At 47.1% G+C, this 21,939-nt stretch overlaps 1 protein-coding gene across 4 annotated transcripts in view; it reads right to left on the bottom strand.

Annotated features, from left to right (window-relative positions):
* The window catches only part of mtss1 (MTSS I-BAR domain containing 1), a 46,363-nt gene that overhangs the window by 12,254 nt on the left and 12,170 nt on the right, over positions 1-21,939 (bottom strand). For all 4 annotated transcript variants that reach the window (XM_070958891.1, XM_070958889.1, XM_070958890.1 and 1 more), the window contains exons 2-6: positions 18,511-18,572; positions 16,092-16,165; positions 4,780-4,864; positions 3,652-3,743; positions 3,474-3,548 (exon numbers count right to left, since the gene is read on the bottom strand). In XM_070958891.1, the coding sequence (XP_070814992.1) occupies positions 3,474-3,548; positions 3,652-3,743; positions 4,780-4,864; positions 16,092-16,165; positions 18,511-18,572 (388 nt within the window). The remainder of the gene's footprint in view (positions 1-3,473; positions 3,549-3,651; positions 3,744-4,779; positions 4,865-16,091; positions 16,166-18,510; positions 18,573-21,939) is intronic.

Genomic DNA, 21,939 nt, shown 5'->3' with positions numbered 1-21,939 from the left:
CACACATATTCACACACACACACACACACACGCACACACACACACACACACGCACACACACATACATCCATCTGTGCTGTGCTTCCTGCAGGATGCATGAAGTCTGCATTTCACATCATCTCCCGGACGTGATGTCGAGACGTGAGAGCACAGGCCGAGCTGTTCTCCTCACTTCCTGCTCGTCCTACAAGCGTAAACGCTCGTCTGCAGCTCGTTCAGATCGAGCAGCAGACGTCCTCGTGACGTCTTCGTAATTCAGGAAGGAGACGACTGAGAGCAGCTTGATGTAAGTCTGCATCTCTGGTCCCTATGCCATCGTCTGTCACTGTCTCTCTCTCTCTCTGTTTCTCTCTCTCTCTCTCTCCCTCTGTCTCTCTCTCTCTCTCTGTCTGTCTCTCTCTCTCTCCCTCTGTCTCTCTCTCTGTCTTTCCCTCTCTCTCTCTCTCTCTCTCCCTGTCTCCCTCTGTCTGTCTCTCTCTGTCTGTCTGTCTGTCTGTCTCTCTCTCCCTCTGTCTCTCTCTCTCTCTCTGTCTGTCTCTCTCTCTCTCCCTCTGTCTCTCTCTCTGTCTGTCTCTCTCCCTCTGTCTCTCTCTCTGTCTGTCTCTCTCTCTCCCTCTGTCTCTCTCTCTGTCTCTCCCTCTGTCTCTCTCTCTCTGTGTCTGTCTCTCCCTGTCTCTCTCTGTCTGTCTCTGTCTCTCTGAAGTGGTCACACACCACATAATGACAGAGCGCACACACAGAATCGTATGGAATAATTAGCGATGGAGCAGATGTTAACTGTTATAGAGTTTTTCTTTTCATGCGAACACGCTCCATCAGACGTTTCTGCAGCCGTCCAGCACAGAGAGAACGAACTGAAAACTGAGAGTTTCACGTAGAAACAGCTTTTAAAATCAGAGTGAAGCATCACTTCGTGTCGGTGCTTCATGAGTCTGTGGATCGTGTGTGTCTGGGAGAACAACGCTGTCTTCAGACGGCGGAGCTGCAGACAGAAAAGTGGACTTACTAAAGTTTAGTTAGTTTAGTCCTTCTGTCTGTTCTTACTTATTACATGGTGTGTTCACACACACACACACACACACACACACACACACCCACATACCCACATAGCACTGTACAGCAGAGATAATTATAATGTGAAGCTTTGATTGGTGAGTGTACAGAAACAGTTTTGGTACACTGTGCCGGAAAATGCTGTGTTCCTCTGTGTGTGTGTGTGTGTGTTTGTGTGCGTGTGTGTGCGTGCGTGCCTGCTGTGTCATTACGTGGTGACACCATGTGAAGCTGTGGCTCTCTCTGTGTTTGAATTTCCTTTGCTTACTTGTTTACTTGGTGTCTCTGAGCCGTACAGTCCTCAGTACACACGATAACCAGAGTTCTTTGATTGGATCGGTTCGGTGTGTTGGCTCTTATTTCGGTAGTTTTGTCTGTCACTTGTATGACTTATGATAACATTTGGTTTCTAACACGTTGGCTCTTATTTTGGTAGTTTTGTCCATCGCTCATCAAGTTATTATCTAACATCTGATCGACTGACAGGGAAACCTGTGAAACGATTACCCGCAGGTCAGCTGTAAACGTCCATCACAGTTCATGGACCCACTTCCTGCTTCAGCCTGACCGACCGGCCTTACTCTACCTGTGTCACACAGGTTTCCTGCACTGTGCTGGACTTCAGGTGCATCTACGAGGAAGTACCAGCTGAATGGGCTCGTTTCCTTCTCAGGCATCTTTTTGCTTTTTGCAGACTGTTCAATGAAAACATGTGAGGCAGCAGAGGCTCAGCGTGGACGCTTCACATCAATCACAGCGAGCACAGTGTTATCATAGAGCCAAACAGCCGAACTGTGACTCAGCAAACCTTCTTCCTCCTCATCTGACGCTGCTTCAAACTGATCGAGACGAGAGACAGCGAGCGGAGAGCAAAAATAAGGCACGCAGCAGAAAACATGTTCAGAGATGTTAAAGCCACATCAGACATCACTCTGTTTACCATGGGCGGGTCTGCACTGAGTGTGTGTGCGTGTGTGTGTGCACGCGTGTGTGTGGACTATTTCTGTGTCTGTGCATTTGCGTATTGGATTTGTGGAGGGGGAGGACAGAGAGGACATTTGTATAAAGGCCTCGAGGTTTCATTTTGACTGTGGTGTGTGCGCATGCATGGATGTGTGTTTGGGCGTTTCCGTTCTATTTCTACCAAATATGGCCATCTGCAGTCTTTCCTGGCGAGCTTTCAGGCTCTTTGATTATGGGATGGCAAAGGCCAGGTGCAACCGTGGCAACCACAGGGTGTGTCGCCTTGATAGCGGGGAAGGGCGTGGCCCAGGTGCCTGCCTGGCAGTGTGTCTGGGTTGCTATGGGGATCGGCGTGTCTGCAGGCGTCAGAGCGCTGAAGCCGCTCGGCGCGAAGTGACGACTGAAACGCACGACAGATCAAAAGCAGCAGCTTTGATCCAGGTTTCAGTTCAAAGGATAAAACACCGACGGCTCAGAGGACCGAAACACTAAAACAATTAGTCTCGACGTTAACGATGGAGTCCAGACTCAAGACTGAAGCTCTGAGTCTGACCATGTGCTGGATGAATAAAACTTCAACAATTCAACAAGAAGACGGTGAAACCGAGTGAACGTCAGTGAACCTGATGTAAGGCGACACAGACGGAGGCTGCGCTCACGTTCAACGCTTCCCCTCGTTTACGCTGTTTGACCAGAGAGCGGCGACGCGCCTTCACTGCGTCCTGCATACATTTCCTCTACATTTGTCCGATTTCTATGATTTTTCACATTTTACCGTTGACTCTATTTTCAGTATCAAACTGCACTTTTCCTCATAGCAGAAATCACGTGGTCGTCCGACTCGTCTGTCCGCTGGCCTGTGCTGACAGACACGTGTGATTGGCTGCTGATTTGAGGTAAACCTGTCCTCAGCTAACGTGCTAACCTGCTATCTGTTTGATGTGATTCTGTCAGTTTATCTAAGAAGTCCTGCAGCTCATTTTTGGAAAAGGTGAAACGACGGTTTGCGTTTTGTTACCTCTGAATCTGACTGACAGCCTGCACCCGCGGGGAGAAGGAAAGCAGAATATTTAGCCCCAAACGATAAAAACTCTGATCTGTAACGTGCTGAAAGAAATCCTTAAAACACGTCATGAAGAAACCAAAGCAAAGAAACATGTTCCCCAGGGATCATTTCTGCCCGCGGGGTGTCAGCTGACAGCGAGGAGGCCGAGCTGAACATAATGCAGCAGATGTCTGAAAACACGTATCTCAGCTCAGTGAGGGCAGGATCACCTGGACCGTCGTGTTTTTACGCTGGAGGATTATCTCTGAACGACGCCTTCAGCATCCCGCAGGCGGCTTCTTCCTCTGCTGTGGCAGCGTCCTGACTGCTGTCCTTTACCTCTTTTAGTCTTCATCAATTAACCCGCAGACAGTTTCATTGTTGAAAACCTGCTGAGCGGCGTTCTTCTTACCTTTCTTCACTTTCTTCTGCAGTTTGATGGTGTCTGATGATTTCTTCTTGATGTCTGCTCTGGCCCTCTTGTACTCTAAACAACAACAAAGAACAAGCCGGCAGTGAGGAGAGGCTGTGCGTGTGTGTGCGTGTGTGTTAGCCTGTGTGTTAGCCTGTGTGTTAGCGTGCTGGCATACCTTTAGCGTGGTCTTTGTCCAGCTGACTGGCCACCTTCTTCCACTCCTCCATCTTCAGCTCCAGCGGAGAGATGAGACTGTCTGAAAGAGCTCTGAGGAGAAAAGATTCATCGTCTTATTTAACTTGAATTAATCCCATAAACAAAACAAACAAACACCTTTTTGAGCGAGTCTGAGGTTCAAACCAATACCTCTCTGGTAGGTTCATTTTATTCTATTATTCATTTATGTGGTGCTCAACTGACAACTATCGACATCATCGGCCATGAGCTCAGACACCTTTACATGTCTTGTTTATGTTGAAGTTAATGCATCCAATGATCATTTCTTTACACGCGGCTTCTTTTTGTAGTTTTGTGACATTTGATGCCTTCACTCGCTTCACTGCTGACATGTGGAAATGCTGAAACAGCACCTCGTGCATCTTCAAGTCCGTCAGTCTCTGTTGTGCAATAATAGGTTTTTTTGGCGGAAACAGGTCGTGAACAGACCACTGACGAATCATTGATAACATGATATTGGCAAACACACTCAGCAGTTCTGGACTGAGGCTGAACGCTGAGGCTCAGTTTGAGGCTCCGCTCACTGTTTACAGAAGATCGTCCATTAGTCACTGTAAGGTGCATGACAAGCTAAATGATGGCAAAAGGTGAGAAAATTAAGAGCAAATGTAACAAAAAATGTTATTATCCTTTATATATGAGTGTGTGTGTGTGTGTGTGTGTGTGTGTGTGTGTGTGTGTGTGTGTGTGTGTGTGAATGATCTGTCTGACTACAGAGAGCAGACAGTAATGACGGAGGAATGCAGATGTTGCCACAGTGATGACGGGTAAAATCAGGGCAACATGCATCTCCTGCTCTCTCTCACTCACACACACACACACTCACACACACACACACACACACACACACACACACACACACACACACACACACACACACACACACACACACAGTCTGGCTGCCATGTGTCTGAGCATATGTCAGCTGAGAGAAACTGAATCGTCTGGTTCCCACACTGTCACATAAATATGCCATCGCACCTTCATTCACACCTTCACCTGTCTTCCCTCTTTATTAGATAACATGTGCGATGCTCCTGCGTGTGTGTGTGTGTGCACGTCTTACGTGGTGAACAGTTTGAGTTTGGACTCGATGCTGCGGTGTCTCATGCACATCCTGGTCAGCGCCGAGCCGATGTCCTTGGTGGCTCCTGGAAGAAGAAAGCAACAACACGACGATCAGAAAAACAGAAACAAGCAAAAATAAACAACATTTCAAATTAAAGTTCCGTCTGGAGCCTTGAAACTCCAAAATAAAACGCCAGCTGATGGCATCTCTGGTCTAAGCTGAGAAAACCTGAACATGGACTACAAGCCACAGAGTTTGTTAAAGTGCTGTTTGCACCCAGAACATAAGGAGAGATTAACTGAAGCTCCACAAACAAAGAGCTGTGTGTGTGTGTGTGTGTGTGTGTGTGTGTGTGTGTGTGTGTGTGTGTGTGTGTGTGTTTGCTATCATTGCTTCATAAAGTGGTTTAAAGGAACCTCAATCTGATTAAGATCTTATGACGAGTGTTGTAATGTGTGTTGAAACAATAGCTGCGTGTGCATGTGTGCGTGTGTGTGTGTGTGTGTGTGTGTGTGTGTGTGTGTGTGTGCGACACTGTTAACGTCCAGCGGAGGCTCATTGTGAAAGGAGGTGTTTGTTTCTTATAAAATTCATAAAGAAAATCAGGTCCTCTCAAAGAAACACCATCTAAGACCACCTCACCAGACAATAGCAGCTCATGTGTGCAAACACACACACACACACGCACACACACACACGCACAGTGCCACTGATTGTTTTCGCCACACACATTAAAGCATCAGCAGACGAGCTCTCTCTGAAATCCATACATTCTTCTTAACCACAAATCTTTAAGGATTTTGTCAAGAAGAGCGTGACGGGATTATTTAAAGGCCATAATTAAGTCGTTACAGCCAGCAAGTATTAAAACAGCAAAATCAGTGGCACAGAGGGGTTAAGATGAGAGAGCACACAGGATATAGAATAAAAAATCCACTGAAAACACAAAAACATGCTCAGACTGAGGCCAGAGCTGCTGTGACCTGCTGCCGCTTGTGCGGCGCCATAAACATGTGATATATGAACGGATGATGACATCAAACGACCTGTTTTCACCTTTAGTTCTTGTTTTATTTCCAGCGGCGTTTTCACAGTATATTTATGCCACCGACAGTGACACAAAAGCCCGTTTGACCTGTTTAATTACAGCAGCTAACCAGCTAAAGCTAAAAGTAGTGGGTCGCCGGCTGATTGGTCGCTTTCACTCCTGGTTAGATTGCCATTGGCTGTTGTAGCTTTTGTCACTCATAGATTTGGTTCATTTGTTCGATCAAACAGGACCTTTTTCAAACTGTGGATGTCGAGCTGAACGATTAACGTCAGAAGAATCCAGAAGATTCATGAAAAGCAGCTGAAACGAACACATTCAGTCTGTTTTCGGCGTTTTCGACAACATTTATTCAGATTTGTGCAACGTTTGGTAGGAAGCAAATGTTTACGCAGACAGAAAGAAGGAAAAGAGCTCCGTCACTCCACAGTGGGTCCTCTGTCAGCCCCACACACACACGCGCGCGGGCAGCTCTCTCACACACACACACACACACACACACACACACACACACACACACACACACACACACACACACACACACACACACACACACACACACACACACACACACACACACACACACACACACACACACACACACACACACACACACACACACACACACACACCCCATAATGGTTTCTTTGTGGCATTCAGTCTGTTTGTGGACATGACACTTCCTGTTAACCTGACCTCTCATATGCACGATGCATGCACGCACGCACACACGCACGCACACACACATGCACACATGTATCATGCAGTGCTGGCTACATGTTAAAGCTCTGGTAAATCTTAAAACAAGACTTCAGGCAACTTTTAACCTGAACGAGTTTGTCTGCTGTGTGTGTGATCTGTGTGTGCGTGATCTGTGTGTGTGTCAGCGCATTAAACTGCATGTTTTCTTGTACACGTCAGTCCTGCAGACGCTCTCTGTCTATATAAACCTCCCACCACCACCCAGTGACGTGAGACTGGATCACACCTGAAACGATCCTGATTAACTGATCAGTCAGTCGACAGAAAAATAAAGAGAAACTGGTTTGATAAACGATCGCTTCAGTCGCGTTTCAAGCTAATGTTGTCTGGATTCAGTAGCGTGAACACGAGCGTTCGCTGCTTGCTGTCATTTCGAGGATCACACTGAGTGGAGCCTGCAGCGACGTTTCATTTTATCTTCATCATCTTATCTTCATCGCTCGGCTCGATTCTGCGCTGGAACACTGAGTCTGAACTGTGTGAGTTCACACTGACTCAACTCAACAACTCAACATGTACATCTGAGAGCTGCCCAGAGAGGAAGCAGGCAGTCACACACACGCACACACACGCACGCACGCACGCACGCACGCACACACACACACACACACACACACAGAGCAATGCTTAGTCACAGCTGAGTTACGTAAAACAATGAGAACAATCACAGTGAAAGATCTGTGTGTGTGTGTGTGTGTGTGTGTGTGTGTTTTCATCCAACAGCTCCAGCAATAACAGGAAGTGATGTCAGACTGAAACCTGGACCAGCACTGACTGTACACACTTGACACTCTCTCTCTCTCTCTCTCTCTCTCTCTCTCTCTCTCTCTCTCTCTCTCTCTCTCTGTTCCCACTCAACTCATCCTCTAAACATCCTCTCTTCCCTCTCTCGCTTCTGTCTTCTTATCCATCTTTCCCTCTTTGTCCTCTATCTGTCCTTCTGCTTCTCCCTCCATTCGTCATCCTCCCCTTTCTCCTCATTTCCTCCTCCTGTCTTTCCTCCTCCGTTCTGCCAACTCTTCAGAGACAAAGCATCAATTATCGACCACACATGTACGGGAACGTGTCGGGGTAAAAACACACACACGCTCAGGTATGAGGCGTGGGTTAACGTTAAAGGTGTGGCGAGGTGTGTTCGCTTTGTTTGCCGGTCCCTCCCTGTTGTAGCTCGGAGCTCAGGGAACAGTGAAGTCCTGAACACTGAACCGCAGCAGCAACGTTACCTTAACGCAGCTGCAGAAGATGTTCAAAAGTCTGTCACACGATGTTTTGTGAGTGTGTGTTAGATCCTGTCTGGTTTAAAGATGGTCCACTGTTTATAGTCTGTCACAGCAAGACACATTCAGAACAACAAATCACTGCTCTCAAATAAATAAACAATGGATCAAATGATTACCTGTAATGTGAAAAGTGTCGTGGTGGAGACAAACACCGACGGTTCTTTATGTCACGTTTCCCGTTTGTTGTCCTGAGGACACAGCGTGAGAGACTAAAGACATGTAGCTGCTGAGGAGCCTGAGTTGGTGGAGACCAAAATGGAGCTAAAAAAAGGTTTTAACATCGCACCTTAATTCATCGAGTGAGTTCTGATGTCGCTATCCAGACTAAATTTAAATTATTTCCATCTTTAATCTATGTTTTACTCCAACTTAAGTCTATTTTCATCATTTCTTCCGGGTACGTCGTGGCAACAAGGCAGATGATCAGACAAGCAGCAAACAAACAGCCGGTTGATCTGGATCACATGAACCACTTTGGACGGAGGTCAAACTGAAAGTGAGCACAAAGGAAATGCTGGTAACGCGCCTCCGTGCCAGGTCAAACCTGCGGGCCTGGAGACATGTTTTCCACAGCGTGTGTGAGTGAGAGTTTCACCGCTGGCTTTAGTTTTCATCGTCAAATAACTCTCAATGATGTCACCACGTTCGCAGCTGGGTGACGCTAAAACAATCAGCATCTTTAAAACCACAACCACGACACAGAAACCCAGCTGCAAAGATGAAAGCCACGGATCATAATCTGCTTTTGTCTCTTTATTTCCATGGATAATGTGTATCTGATGGCGCTTGGGTTTCTCATTTCTCTTGCGTCTTCCATCCAAATGTGGTCTGTCCTCATTGGACTGGATCGACAGACGGCATCAGAACATCAGTATCACAGTGCGCCGCCACACCCCGTTTAATGGCATAAATATTCATTCAGTAACACCTGAATTACAACGTGTGTGTGTGTGTGTGTGTGTGTGTGTGTGTGTGTGTGTGTGTGTGCGTGCGTGCGTGCGTGTGTGTGCGCTGTAGCCAGGTGCTAAACACCGTAGGCATTTGGAGCGTGTGTGTTCAGACATGTCTCACGGACGCAGGAATCGACTGGCGATGACTTCAGAGGAAAATGTCACCTGACAAGACGAGACAGAATCGGCGTGGGAGCGAGTTTGTTTTCGATGTTCTCGTGTTGCTCTGCTCTGCTTTTAATGGCCTGTTGACTCACGGCTCTGAAAAAGCTGTGCAATCACAGAGAAGTGCGACACTCGATCCAGGAAAGCTTTCTTTGTGTGTCGCTACATGTTTCTTGTGTGTAGTGTAAACAGACAACATGGCCAAAAGTATGCGGACACCTGAACATCACACCCACGTTGATGATTAGTGGACGTGTCTTTTCAAGACCGTGAACATGAAACAAACAAAGCTGTTTACATCCAGTGTCAACAGACGACGTGTATGCTACAGTGTGCTGACGGCGCTTTCCTCTCCACAAAACATTTAGAAAGCTCTTTATTTATTGAAACCCGCTTTGTTTCCATCCATCCAACTCCTCCGTCTTCATCGACACCAGTAACACTGCACCAGTAATAAGCCCAAAGTGAGGAAATACGACCCTGAAAACGTCCAGTTTGGATTCCTAAAGGAAGGTGGTCCTTTACGTTAGCAGAGAGCACAGCAGTGTTCTTCAGTGTGAGTCAGCGTGGAAAGGTTTGCTTTGTTATTCAGAAACGTTGAATCACGTGAATTCATGGCTGGCTCTGGTCCACGTCGTTTCCACACTCATTCCTGTATGCAAAGCAGACCATGCTGCACAAAAGTGAATGATTCGGCTAAAATCACTCCTCCGGGTGGAAAAAGAGGAAGAGGAAAATAAGAAGCTGCTCCAGTCGTTTATAATTTCCCTCCATTTTCCAAAGACACAAGGCCAGAGAGACAGAGAGAGAAGTGTTCGCCCTCCTACTAAACCCAGATTTTCCAGCTCCGCTCTCCTCCTCGCCGCTCATAATGTGGCCCTTTCAGACGAGCGTGTGGATGAATTCCTGCTGATTTCTCTGCTCCCAGGTCGTTCCACAAAGACCTCATTTTCCTCTGGATCTGTTCCCCGTCACTCTGCAGGTGACGGTCAGACCCAGAGGCCGTCTGACCTCACAGTCTGGACTGGAAATTTAAAGTTTGTGTGCAGGTAACTACGATAAAAACCACGATACTGCCTGCATCCTGCATCAGAGCGAGGCTGCTCACCAGCACAACAACTCCAGCCAATAGCAGCAGCAGCAGCTCGCTCGCTCTCTCTATTGATCCTGTTATTGATAAACTGACCAGTTTACCAATCAATCTGGATGGATCAAACTGTCTCCTCTGCAGCTCAAAACAAACACACACAGCTGACCTCAGGAGGCCTCCATTACAACCAGTCAGCACTCGGCAGGCCGTCTTGTGATCTGCGTGTGTGTGTGTGCGTGTGTGTGTGCTTTGAAAGCCCCATGATGCCAAAGACGTCAACTGTTCCTCAGTTGCCGGGGAAACCGGTCATGTGGCATCACCAGAGAAGAGACAAGAGGAACCTGCTTTCAGAATCAGCTGATTGTGGCAACACTGAATCCGAGTTTTAGCTCGGACGCTATTTTTACCGTCGCTCCTGAACGCCGCCGCCGAAGCCTGCAGCGATCTACAGACGTCAGCTATCCGCGTTAACGGGGCACTAATGTATTCAGTCTGCACGTTTTCAGCCTTCGTCTCTGTTTTCCTGAAACATAATCGAGTGAAATCACGTGATTTAATTTGCTGTGAACTCAATCTGGCGTATAAGCCGACACACAGACACACAGCCGGGAGAAAGAACTGACATCAGCAGAGACAGAACGACGCCTCGCAAAGTCTATTCAGGGACGCCGATCGATCAGCGTTAATCTATATCAGACAATCAATAGCTCCCTGGCTCGACAGGCGGCCCTCAAAGCTGGCACTGGGAAAGTGATGATATGAGACGGACGAAGCCTGGTGGTGTGTGTCGCTGCTCGTTAACAGACTACATTTAGACCACATTTATCTGCAGATATTTGCATAAAACCAAACAGAGAGTCAAATCCTCTTTCTGTTGCTGCTTATACACTAAATATTCAACTTTGTGTGATGGAGAAAAACTCACTGGCAGAAATCATAACTTTATGAAATGAAGACTGAGGTGAGAGCAGGTTTGTCATCCTTTCATTTATTCAGTGTATTATCTGAGTCATCATCACGAGCCATCAGATGAAGGCGGACGAGATGACGAGGAATTAAAGAGCTTCAATACAACAAAGACTTAGCGGCTCTGTAAAAACAGCTACACATATGATCCTACTGCAACAGTTAATCTGATGAAAAGCAAAATATCGCCGCCACTGCTGGAGTTCAGAGGCTCCATTTCTGACCAGATGTGCAGCACCTTTAATACACATGTACATTAAACACCATTAAAATGACGTTCAGTCACTGCATCTGCCCTTTGCACCAAAGCTCAGACACAAACAGCAGCGTTAGGAAACCCCAACGATCAGTTTTTCCTTGACGGCGACACCTGTTTGGGATTTGTTTGAACTCCTGCTGAGTTCAAGTCCTGATGTTACACGTGCTGACATACCACGAGGACGCCTGCAGTGCCTACAAGGCACCCACGCTGATGAACTACAGCCGCCACTGAAATATGTTCCCACGTAGGGTGTGTGGTGTCACCGGGATGCCTTTGAGCAAGGCACTGGCCTCCCAGCTGTCAGGCCGTCCACGCTGGTAAACACTCAAACATGCAGCGTTTCCCACTTCTCAGATCACGGAAAGATGAGAGCGGGGGTATTACCGTGGCAACCAACCACAAAAACCCGCACACAGACCCACCAGACCGGTTCTGACACACACACACACACATATATATATGCACACACACATATATGCGCGCGTGCGCACACACACATATATGCGCGCGTGCGCACACACACACACACACAGTCTCCTGCAGGCATTATGAGGGGCTGAAAGGGAGAAAACAATTAAGTGTTTTTACCCGCTGACAAGACCTGTCAACGCATAGAGTGCAATGGTCTGTGTGTGTGTGTGTGTGTGTGTGTGTGTGTGTGTGTGTTAGCTTGGAGGTAACCAGTGGTTTTCTGCTGAATTTTTCGTGTGTCTCTCTCAGCGCAGACTTTGAAAAGGACATGTCTCTGACGCCTCGATGCGTCCTCTTGCAGCTCACTCGTCAAAAATGGCTGTCAGGCGAATTGTTGTGATACATGAGTGCTCAGAAGCTGCAAACAGCTGGAGAAAATTAAGAGAGCGGACTCACAAACGAGCGTGCACACGGTCAGGTTGAACGGTCAAATCTGATTCTGCGACTAACGCAAATCTGTGACTTTCAGAGCGAGCGGCGCTCAGAATTTGCGTTGCGTTCTCTCGAGTCTTTTGTCGTCGATATATTTCAGTAGATGAGGACACAGCTGTCAAAACACAGAGACAGAGAGAGACAGAGAGAGGAATGTGCTTGGTCAACATGCAGTGTGTGGCAGCCGTATTAGCTTTGAGCGCTGAGCTAACTGCTAACAGATGGCAACAGTCTTGTGTCCACTGCAGAGCCAAACGAGGCTAAACCAGACAAGGGCCAAACAGGGCCAAACCAGGCCAGGACCGAGCACCGAGCAGGGCACAGCCACATGAATTCAGGCTGCGAAGGCTTTGAGTGAGTGACACGCAGGCTTCGCATGCACAGCGAACTATCAGTGCGTCTCGTGTGTCCTGGTCTGTGGAGTAAAGACACACCAGCTTCGGCGTCAGAGTGCATTTTAAAGCCCACATCACTGCAGCCAACTGGTGGTAAAACATAAGCCTCGTCTGTGGAGTCTGTCGGGAGGAGGAATCATCTGGTGGACTGCGTGTTTCCCGGGAGTTTCTCCTGGGGTTGCCAGTCTGGCTGTTTTGTGGGGATCCGCCGTAAAACCCGGAGCAGACTTTCGAGCGCTCTCTCTTCTCGTGGTGGTGAACTCGGCTGAACTGGTTTGGGGTTGTGGGGGAAACAGGACGCCCTCCGTTTTCACTGACTGAAAACTGGAGGTGCGAGATTTGTGTTTTTAGAGGCAGATATTTAATGCTGAACAATCGATCGAAATATAACTGAAATCAGAATACGACCAAGCGCAATATTCACATTGCAGGAGCTGCAAGTTTTTGATAAAGGTGGAACGAGTCACAACATGCTTAGAAATGAAGAGTGACTCATATCACATATCTGTCGGCCAGCCGTTAGGTTTCACAGGAGCAGCTGTGGGTGACGTCACGTCATGCTTTATGAAGTCTATGGGTGAACACAACTGACGTGCCGATGTGTCAGAAACCTGTGAGACATCCACATCGGCCGCTAAATGTCTCGCTCTGTCCAACCGAAACTGAAAGATATTCGACACAAAAGCATTTGAGAATTTGCTGTTCTTCCATTGGTGGAGCTGGAGCTGCAGATTATTGGCATTTGTCTCAATGTGCGATTAACATTGCTGTTAATTGAATAAGTGACTAAAAGCTGCAGCAGCCAAAGCTCATGAGCAGCTGTGTCATCTGCGACCTTTGTTTCTTCACCGAATGTCACGTTTGATGGCAGCGATTCAGAAATATCCTGCTGATCAAAACGGTGTGAAGAGGTTCTGCACTTCTTCTTAAACTACACTAAATGAATGTGGCGCACACACACACACACACACACACACACACACACACACACACACACACACACACACACACACACACACACACACACACACACACACACACACACACACACACACACACGCTTCTTTTGGCGACTCAGAGGCAAAACAGGCAGTTTTGACAAAATACAATGTTTCACCACCAAAACCACAACCTACACACACGGCTAAAGGCCAGATATACTCTGAGAGACACGGCCAGCAGATGTACATGCGGTTGAACTACAAAGTGTAATGTCAGCTTTCATGAGACACGTCCAGAGCGGGCGTGTGGGGGGGTTGGAGCGCCGTCCCTGACTGTAAAGGACGTGCAGCGGCTGCAGACTTTGAGCGTTAAACGGCCGTCGTTATGATGGCGTCCCCGGGGTTTTGTGGATTTTGGTAACCCTGTCCTGCTGTCGTCCACACACACAGACAGTGCACATAACAAAGGTATGAGACGCTGTCCGTGCATGTCCAACATAAAGACTGAAGTGCTGATCGCTGCGTGTGGCTCAAACTTTCTCCTCCTGGTCTTTCTGCATGTCTTGTGACATGAGATGCGCGATGATGCCGAGACGTTCAGGCTTTAGTTACGCTCCAGGTGATGTCATGTGCTGCAGAATGTGATCTGAAGCCGCCTCCAGCTGCTCGTTTGACATTAAAGTCTGTATTTAAAGGAGTGCACTGTCATTTATCTGCAGGCTGCTCTGTCTGAGGGGGGGGCTGAGTTTCATGGTGGTGGGAGGGTCAGCTGGCACAGCCATAGAACAACTACATCTACCCTGATCACAGTGTATTTCTTCATGACTGATAAACAAAAACAAACACTGAGACATGACAGAGCAGGTCTGCAGAGGCTTCCAACAAGGGGAGCGGCCATGATTCACCTCCCTCCCACACACACACACACACACACACCCACGTTACTGGATTTCCTTTAAATGCAAACTGGCTTCTGTGTTACATAATCACAGCAGCAGTCGGCTGTCTGAACAGAGCTGCAGCACACAGGCACCGCCGGCGTTCGCTGTGCACATCCTCCATGTGTTTATACAGCCTGCAGTCTGCCTCAGCAGGGCTCAGTGCCAACACTATTCACAGAAGAGAGGACGTTTTATCCATGTTTCAAGCGGCCTGTGATAAAAATGGTGCGTGTCAGTTAATCATCAGCGAAAAGCATCGCTGTAAACACAACGAACACGCTCAAATGAAGGAGAATCATGAGTTCATGAGAGGGAGAGGAAGCTCCACAGCCGTCTCAACGTGACAGCGGCCTTATGCACAAAACCAGATCCATAAAGAAATGGCTTCCTCTGATAAACTGCCACGAGTGACACCACCTGCGTCAGTATCACTCAGAGCTGAAGACCACGACTCTGAACATGAAAAAAATCTGGTGGTGTGACGTTAGAGAGCAGTGCTTGAGGCTACATGAGCTGCCTGTAGCATAACGCGCTGGAATCTCAGACTGAGTTATCAGTGCTCGAGTTGCATTGTGGGTAACGCACAGAGCCAGGTTGACAAGGAGGGAGAGTGTGTGGAGAACAAAAGGTGATATCTCTGGTTCTGCTTAAAGCCTTTCTCTCTTTAACTGTCCACAGTGAGCGCAACAGTTAGCGGAGCGCTATGCTAAATCACACACGGGTCCATGAGGTTTATCTTTATATTTGACAAACTGATGTGGAGAAACTTTCTGCGATATCTAATTCTAAAGGCAAACGCAAACAAGAGCATTTCCCACAAAACTGGAGCGCCGAAGAACCGAGACCTCCCCGCAACGCGAGGTGTGTATGTGTGAATGTGTGCAACCTAATCCAGAGTAAAGCAAGGCAGCTGCACACACTGTGTCACTTCAGAGGGAGAAAGACATGAAGAGCAGGAGAAAAAAGAGAAACACGACCCAAAGACAGTCAGAGCAAAGAAAAGAAAAGAAAAGAAAAGAAAAGAAAAGAAAAGAAAAGAAAAGAAAAGAAAAGAAAAGGGATGTGCTGAACGTTGGCTGGGCGAGTTTCCTGGCCCTCCAGCAGCACAAGCCTCAATGGTTTCTACATCGTGTTTTATCAGAATCACACACACACACACACACACACACACACACACACACACACACACACACTCTCTTAACGAAGCTAATTAGTTCCCTCATGATCTCACTGTTTTTAATAAAAAGAGAAACACAGTGAAAGATCAAACTGTAAGAAGGAAGGAAAGAGCAGACAGATGAAGAGGGAAAACATCTCCCATGGCTCACATGATGTCACACACACACACACACACACACACACACACACACACACACACACACACACACACACACACACACACACACACACACACACACACACACAGCTGAAGCTGATGTCTGAATGATTTTCCTCTCGGCGTGTCCGATCATCCAGCTGTGTGTGTGTGTGTGTGTGTGTGTGTGTGTGTGTGTGTGTGTGTGTGTGTGTGTGTGTGTGTGTGTGTGTGTGTGTGTGTGTGTGTGTGTGTGCATCGCTCTGTCTCTGTGTGTGTGTTCGTGCTCACCTCTGGTCCCGGTCGCCATGTCTGCCACCTTCTGAAAAGCGTCCAGGAAGGCTCCGGTCACCACGATGGTCGTCCTGAGTCAAAGACAAACACGGCGCGTAAATGAGCTGGAACTGTTTAAAACGCGACATTCAGAACACAAAGTCTGCGTCAGGACGAGAAGCTGCCAGTTCAAGCAGAGACCAAGAGGACGAGAAGCTCAGATCAGTTTACTCTGGGACATGTTGATCAGGGGTTTCTGTCCACGGGCTGCAGGCAACGCTGCCGCCATGCAGTCCATATTTTGGTTAAAGCAGGTGTTAAACATACAACAGAACATTTACAGTCACGTTAAGGAAAGCAGCGGTATTATTTGCTACAGACAAAAACAAAACAAGTTTCTACTCGTAACAAATTCCAGTTTCATGCAAATCAAACACGAGGAACCAATCGTTCCTCGCTGCCCGTCTGCGGTGGTTCTCCTGACGAGTTCTGACAAACATCCCGAATGTGCTAACAGGTGGGAGGCCGGTGAGGGAGTCTGACTGCTCTCAGGTGTGTCAGACTCAGGTGCTGTGTTTGGACAATGCATTTATGCATGAGGCTCAAGCAGGACTTCCCCAATCTGACTGTAATGACAGCCCCGTCACTATTCTCACCTGGTCTGAACACCTGAGGAAAAAACATGATGATGAACGGAAATAATATTAACTGAGTCAGATTTGTGGACTCTGCTCCTGCAGAATGGACAGCAGGTCTCAATTTGAGACAGAAAAATGTCTTCTCTGGTTCAGATCAAAGACGCACAGCAGAGGACGGATCAGTCTGCTGCAGAGGACGCATCGTAAACACACTCTGCTGCTTTTAAAAAGGAAATAAAGGACTTTATTCTGGAAGCAGCGCCGGTGGAGCCACATGAGAGGCCAGCGGCACGAGTGCAACTGGATACACCCGTCATCATCTTCATCTTCATCTTCATCTTCAATGGACCGATTGTCTGTGTGTGAGTGTTCCATTACCAGTCAGGTCTATGCTTCTATAGCTGTGCACGCACACACACGCACACACACTCGAAAACCTAACTAAGAGGATCAGATGACACTCCTGTCAATAGTTTGTGTGTCTTTGTGTGTTAGTGTGGGTCTGAGCTCAGTGGAAATCCTCTTTCATATGCACACACACACACACACACACACACACACACACACACACACACACACACACACACACACACACACACACACACACACACACACACACACACACACACACACACACACACACACACACCATCATCGTCCTTCAATGTGAGCTAACAGTCGCATCAAACCTTCCAACGAGCACCTGAAACACCTTTAGCATCTGGGCTTTAAGCTAACACGGTACCAGAAACCAAAGCTCAGAACACACTGCTGTGGCTTCATGTGTGCGCAGACGTGTTTGATCCGCCGTCCCATCATCCCCTGCTGCCTCAACACTCGGGCGGCGCTGCGGGAAAACTCACAGTCCCACATTCCTCGGCGAGGACAGAAGAAACCCCGCAGGAGTCTGACAGAAGCTCCGGTTTGTCTGCGCTCACATGGTACGTTGTTATTGGTCTACACTGAAGATTTGGATTACAGATCACAATGTCCAACATTACCGATGTTTACATTAAATTCATGTATCAGAAGTGTTCAAAATCAAGTAAATAAAATCCGTATGAAATAAAAAAATGGGCTGTATTTCCATCAAAGGCCTTGATCTTGTGTTGCAATGTTTTTGAGCTGATTCCTACAGATTCCACACACAGACTGAGATACAGCTACACACCTGTCCACACACCTGTCCACACACACTCGAGGAGAGTTTTGCTACGATAACTGAGCCATGCCTTTGACTTTTATGGCTGTTAAACAAACAAACACAAATGTGGAGTCTGGATCGAGGCTATGAGTGCAAATTATCCGCAGCAGATCTTCAGCAGTAGTATTAAGCATTAGAGCAGATTGAACAGTGAGGATGTCCTATTTGTACATGCATCTGTGTGTGTGTGTGTGTGTGTGTGTGTGTGCGTGTGTGCGTGTGTGTGTGGGGCTGGCCGACTGGCAGGGCTAATGGACTGTGACTGTCTGCAGCAGGCAGAGTGATGCTTATCAAAGTAAACTGGCCTACTGGGAAACACCATTACACTGTTATTACACTGAGCCAGCTACTGGGTCACTGTGTGTGTGTGTGTGTGTGTGTGTGTGTGTGTGTGTGTGTGTGTGTGTGTGTGTGTGTGTGTGTCACACAGAGAGTCAGTCAGAACACATACAGTATTCATGTGAAGTGCAGTATTCTGTACAACAACAAGCAGAACCAATAACAGGCCTGAGCTTTAATACCAAAGGCAAACTTCTTCTAAAAGTGTGCAACGCTGTCACGCACTGACTTTAATGTGTGTTCATGTGTGTCTCACCTGAGCTGTGACTGCAGTTTGGCTCCTTTGGTTACAAAGTCCTCCCACGTCGGATAACTGGCCTGCAGCAAACACAGAAAATTGATGACGTTAAACCTCCGACAACTTCACACAAGTCTGACCGCAACAGGATTCAACAAAGACACAGAGCTCTGACAATATTTATTTCAATCCAGTAATCCCAAAGAGCTTATGACCTTAATGAGGGAGAGAGAGCTGTTATTAAAGTATTAGTGTGAAACATGGCAGGTATGTCGCTGCACAGGGTGGAAATTAGCGGATGTGATGCTAACAAACCTGAAACGATGGAAACAATGAAATCTTTCATTTTAATCCACACATCAATACCCGATGAAAAACACATTACATTATGAGACATCGTGCATCTTAATGCTCATCACTTCACCGTAATTACAGAGGGAGGTGCATGTATGAACCCGGCAGCCATAAAAACCACCAGTTGTATGTGGAGCGACCGAGAGAGGACGATTATAAAGAAAATCTTTCAGAGCATTACAGCTGCAGCGCGAGCGTTCAGGCCAGCGAGGATTAATGGACCAAACTGAAATGATTCGAGGTCGGATCTAAATGAAAAAAACAATGTAATGAGAGCCCGGGGGTGTGAAATGCACAAGGCAAGAAAAAAAGACATCAGAGCATGAAGAGAGGAAGAGGAGGACGTGGAAAGTTTGCAAAAAAAGAAACGAAAAGAACAGCAAACAAAAGAGGAATGAGAAAGAACGAAGGATGGAGACGGAGCAACAGAAGCAGTTTAATCGTTCAGGAAAGATTAGCCTCGGGGGTCAAAGGTCGGGGTTACTGGTAAACAGCTGGTCAACTCAGTTCTCCACTGGTTTTCTTCTTCAACCTGCCTGTTAATAGTTCTTCATCACCACTGAATGAAGATTCCTCTGAACGGCGTTAAACCCATCACCAGCTGACAGACTCGTGCTCTTTCGGGCTTCTCGGGGTTCCACATGAGGCCGGGGGCCGGGGGCCGGGGGCCGGGGGCCGGGGGCCAGGGGCCGACCCCGAACACACAGAAACAAACAGAAGGCAGAGCCGTGCCGCTGGGATGGATTCCCCATCAAACTGCAGCTTCTTTCTGGGCTGAACGTTCAGCTTCATCTCTGCTGAGCCCCGAATCCCGTCGACCACACAGCAGCGTGAATTTCACTTGTTTGCATGCAGCTTCTTTATGTATATTTTAATTTGAAAAAAAAAAAAAAAAAAAAAAAAAAAACACCAGTGGAAACGCCAGAAACTCCAAAAGACTTTTTTTTTTTTTTAAATAGGCTGCAAATCATCACGGCTGAGAAGCTGGAACTAAATAATGCTCAAATTACCAATAAAATGCTTGTTAAATTAGTTTTAATAACATTAAATAAATCAGAGTTTTTCATATTTTACTTTGCTGAAATTGGTCTAAAAAACGTAACAGAAACAAAGTATATTAATATGTTTTGTTGATCACCAACACAGCGTGAAAACGAGCTCCACATGAGGAGAAAAGCTTTGTTTCTCTCTTCAGCTGAGATTAAAAAGCTCCTTCGTGGGGTAAAAGCTGTTTCTATGTCTGCATTTTGTAACGGCAGCTGACTGGTTATGTAATGGGAGGCCGGTTGGTGCTGCAGGCTCTGACCTTGGGTTACATCTGCGACCGGCAGCTGCTGGTGAGGCGTTCTGGTTATTCAATTAAAATGCAGGAAAGCCCTCCCGGAGCAGAGGCCGATCCCGCTTTCTCTCTCCTTATTTTCCCGAACCCAGTCACCCTGTCTGTCCTCTGCTGGTGCACCAGAGAGCGGATAATACCGATTTAACCCCTAGCACTGCACCATTAGCCTCTTAGCTCCACACCGCTAAAGCTGTTAGCCAGCCTCTGGTTCACAGCTAGCACACGGCATGGGGCTGACAGCTTTACTGGCTGCAGGGACTTAACGCCGCGCCATGAAATACTGCAGGTGAACGGCCGAACGCCTCCGCTGAACAACTCAGAGCGAACCTGGAATAAATGCAAGAAGAAGGAAATGAACAGAAACAGACTGCGCTCCAAAAATGTTACTGATCCCCACGGAGACAAAATAGGTTGCGGCTGGAACAAAATTTATGCTGGGATTTAGAGCAAAACAGAACAAAAAGCAAAACTCAAGATGAAGCACATTGGAGTGAACTTAGCATTCATTTGTACGGAAAGCTTCTGAAATCATTAGTGGTTATTGAATTGCTGATATTGAGTGAATGACGGCACATTTCAGGCAGTAAATCATCTGGACATGATAATATAGAGTGCTTTGAATTGAAGTAATCTTTCCAAAAGCTCATCTCATGCGAGGGGTTTTTCGCCGTATTAATCTTTCAGAAAATCCATGCGTGGAAAATTGTCTCGTGTATAAATCTGCCTGGAATCAAATCTCTTGTACCTCTTGTGCTCTCCCGCTTGCATTTTATGACATTTCTGAACATTTTTGTCCGCTTAGTCTTCAGTGTATGTTCACAAGGTAAAACGGTCCACGTGTTCACCCTGAACACTCGGCACAGGCGGCAAACAATAGCTGTCAAATTAGCACGAGTCAGGCGTTCAGAAAACAAACAGGAGTGGTGACGTCCTCCACGATTTCCCACAGCGCTGAACTACAAATGTGCAATGAGCATTACTGGCATTTATTTCATGCTAAGTGCCTGCTTTTTTATCGCCTTGATTTTCACAGCAAGAAAAATATCCAATGAGTCGACATCTGATGGTGGAATTAAAAAAATAAATCAAGACCCTGCAAAATATACGAAACCATGACCCCAAAGCCAAGATACACACCAAACAGTGAATGTTAAGTACCATTACTCCTCCACAGACTGTGCACAGGACTAACTGCTGCAGCTCTGACTCTTAGCTTCCTTCATGTAACGTCGGTTATCTGAAGAATGAAGTTTATTCCACACAATCAGTCCCTGAAGGTCACCCTGGACAAAGAAGCTACGCTGAAAATCCAGTCTGCTGCTTGGATTTCAGTCTGCAGGCTCCTGGAGGGCCCCTCTCGTTCCCCCGCCACTTCTCGCCTAAACCTTAAATTCTGTCAGGATTTGTTGTGACTGCCAGGAATGTCGCAGTCAGACGCAGACAAAATATTCCAGCGGTGGTTTTGTAGCAACTGGGCTGAAAAGACCACAGACAGACAGATTATCAGGGTCAACTGAAGCTTGATACTGAGAGCTTTACAGCAGCGGTCGCTAAATTAGAGTCCTGGGATCCACAAGGGTCACTGTGTCCAGAGGGCTCCTGGAGACTAAAGAGCCGACTACGTCCAAGACAACGCACCAGAGGTCGTGGCTGAATAACGTTATGAATGAGGTTTCAGTCTGAGCAAGCAGCCATTAAACGGATTTATTCATGGTACGTATTAAAAAAGGACTACATGCCAGTATTTTGTTACC

This window comes from Chaetodon trifascialis, chromosome 3, assembly GCF_039877785.1.
Source record: "Chaetodon trifascialis isolate fChaTrf1 chromosome 3, fChaTrf1.hap1, whole genome shotgun sequence".
NCBI classification, from domain to species: Eukaryota; Metazoa; Chordata; class Actinopteri; order Chaetodontiformes; family Chaetodontidae; genus Chaetodon; species Chaetodon trifascialis.
This window is presented reverse-complemented; position numbering and strand designations above follow the sequence as displayed.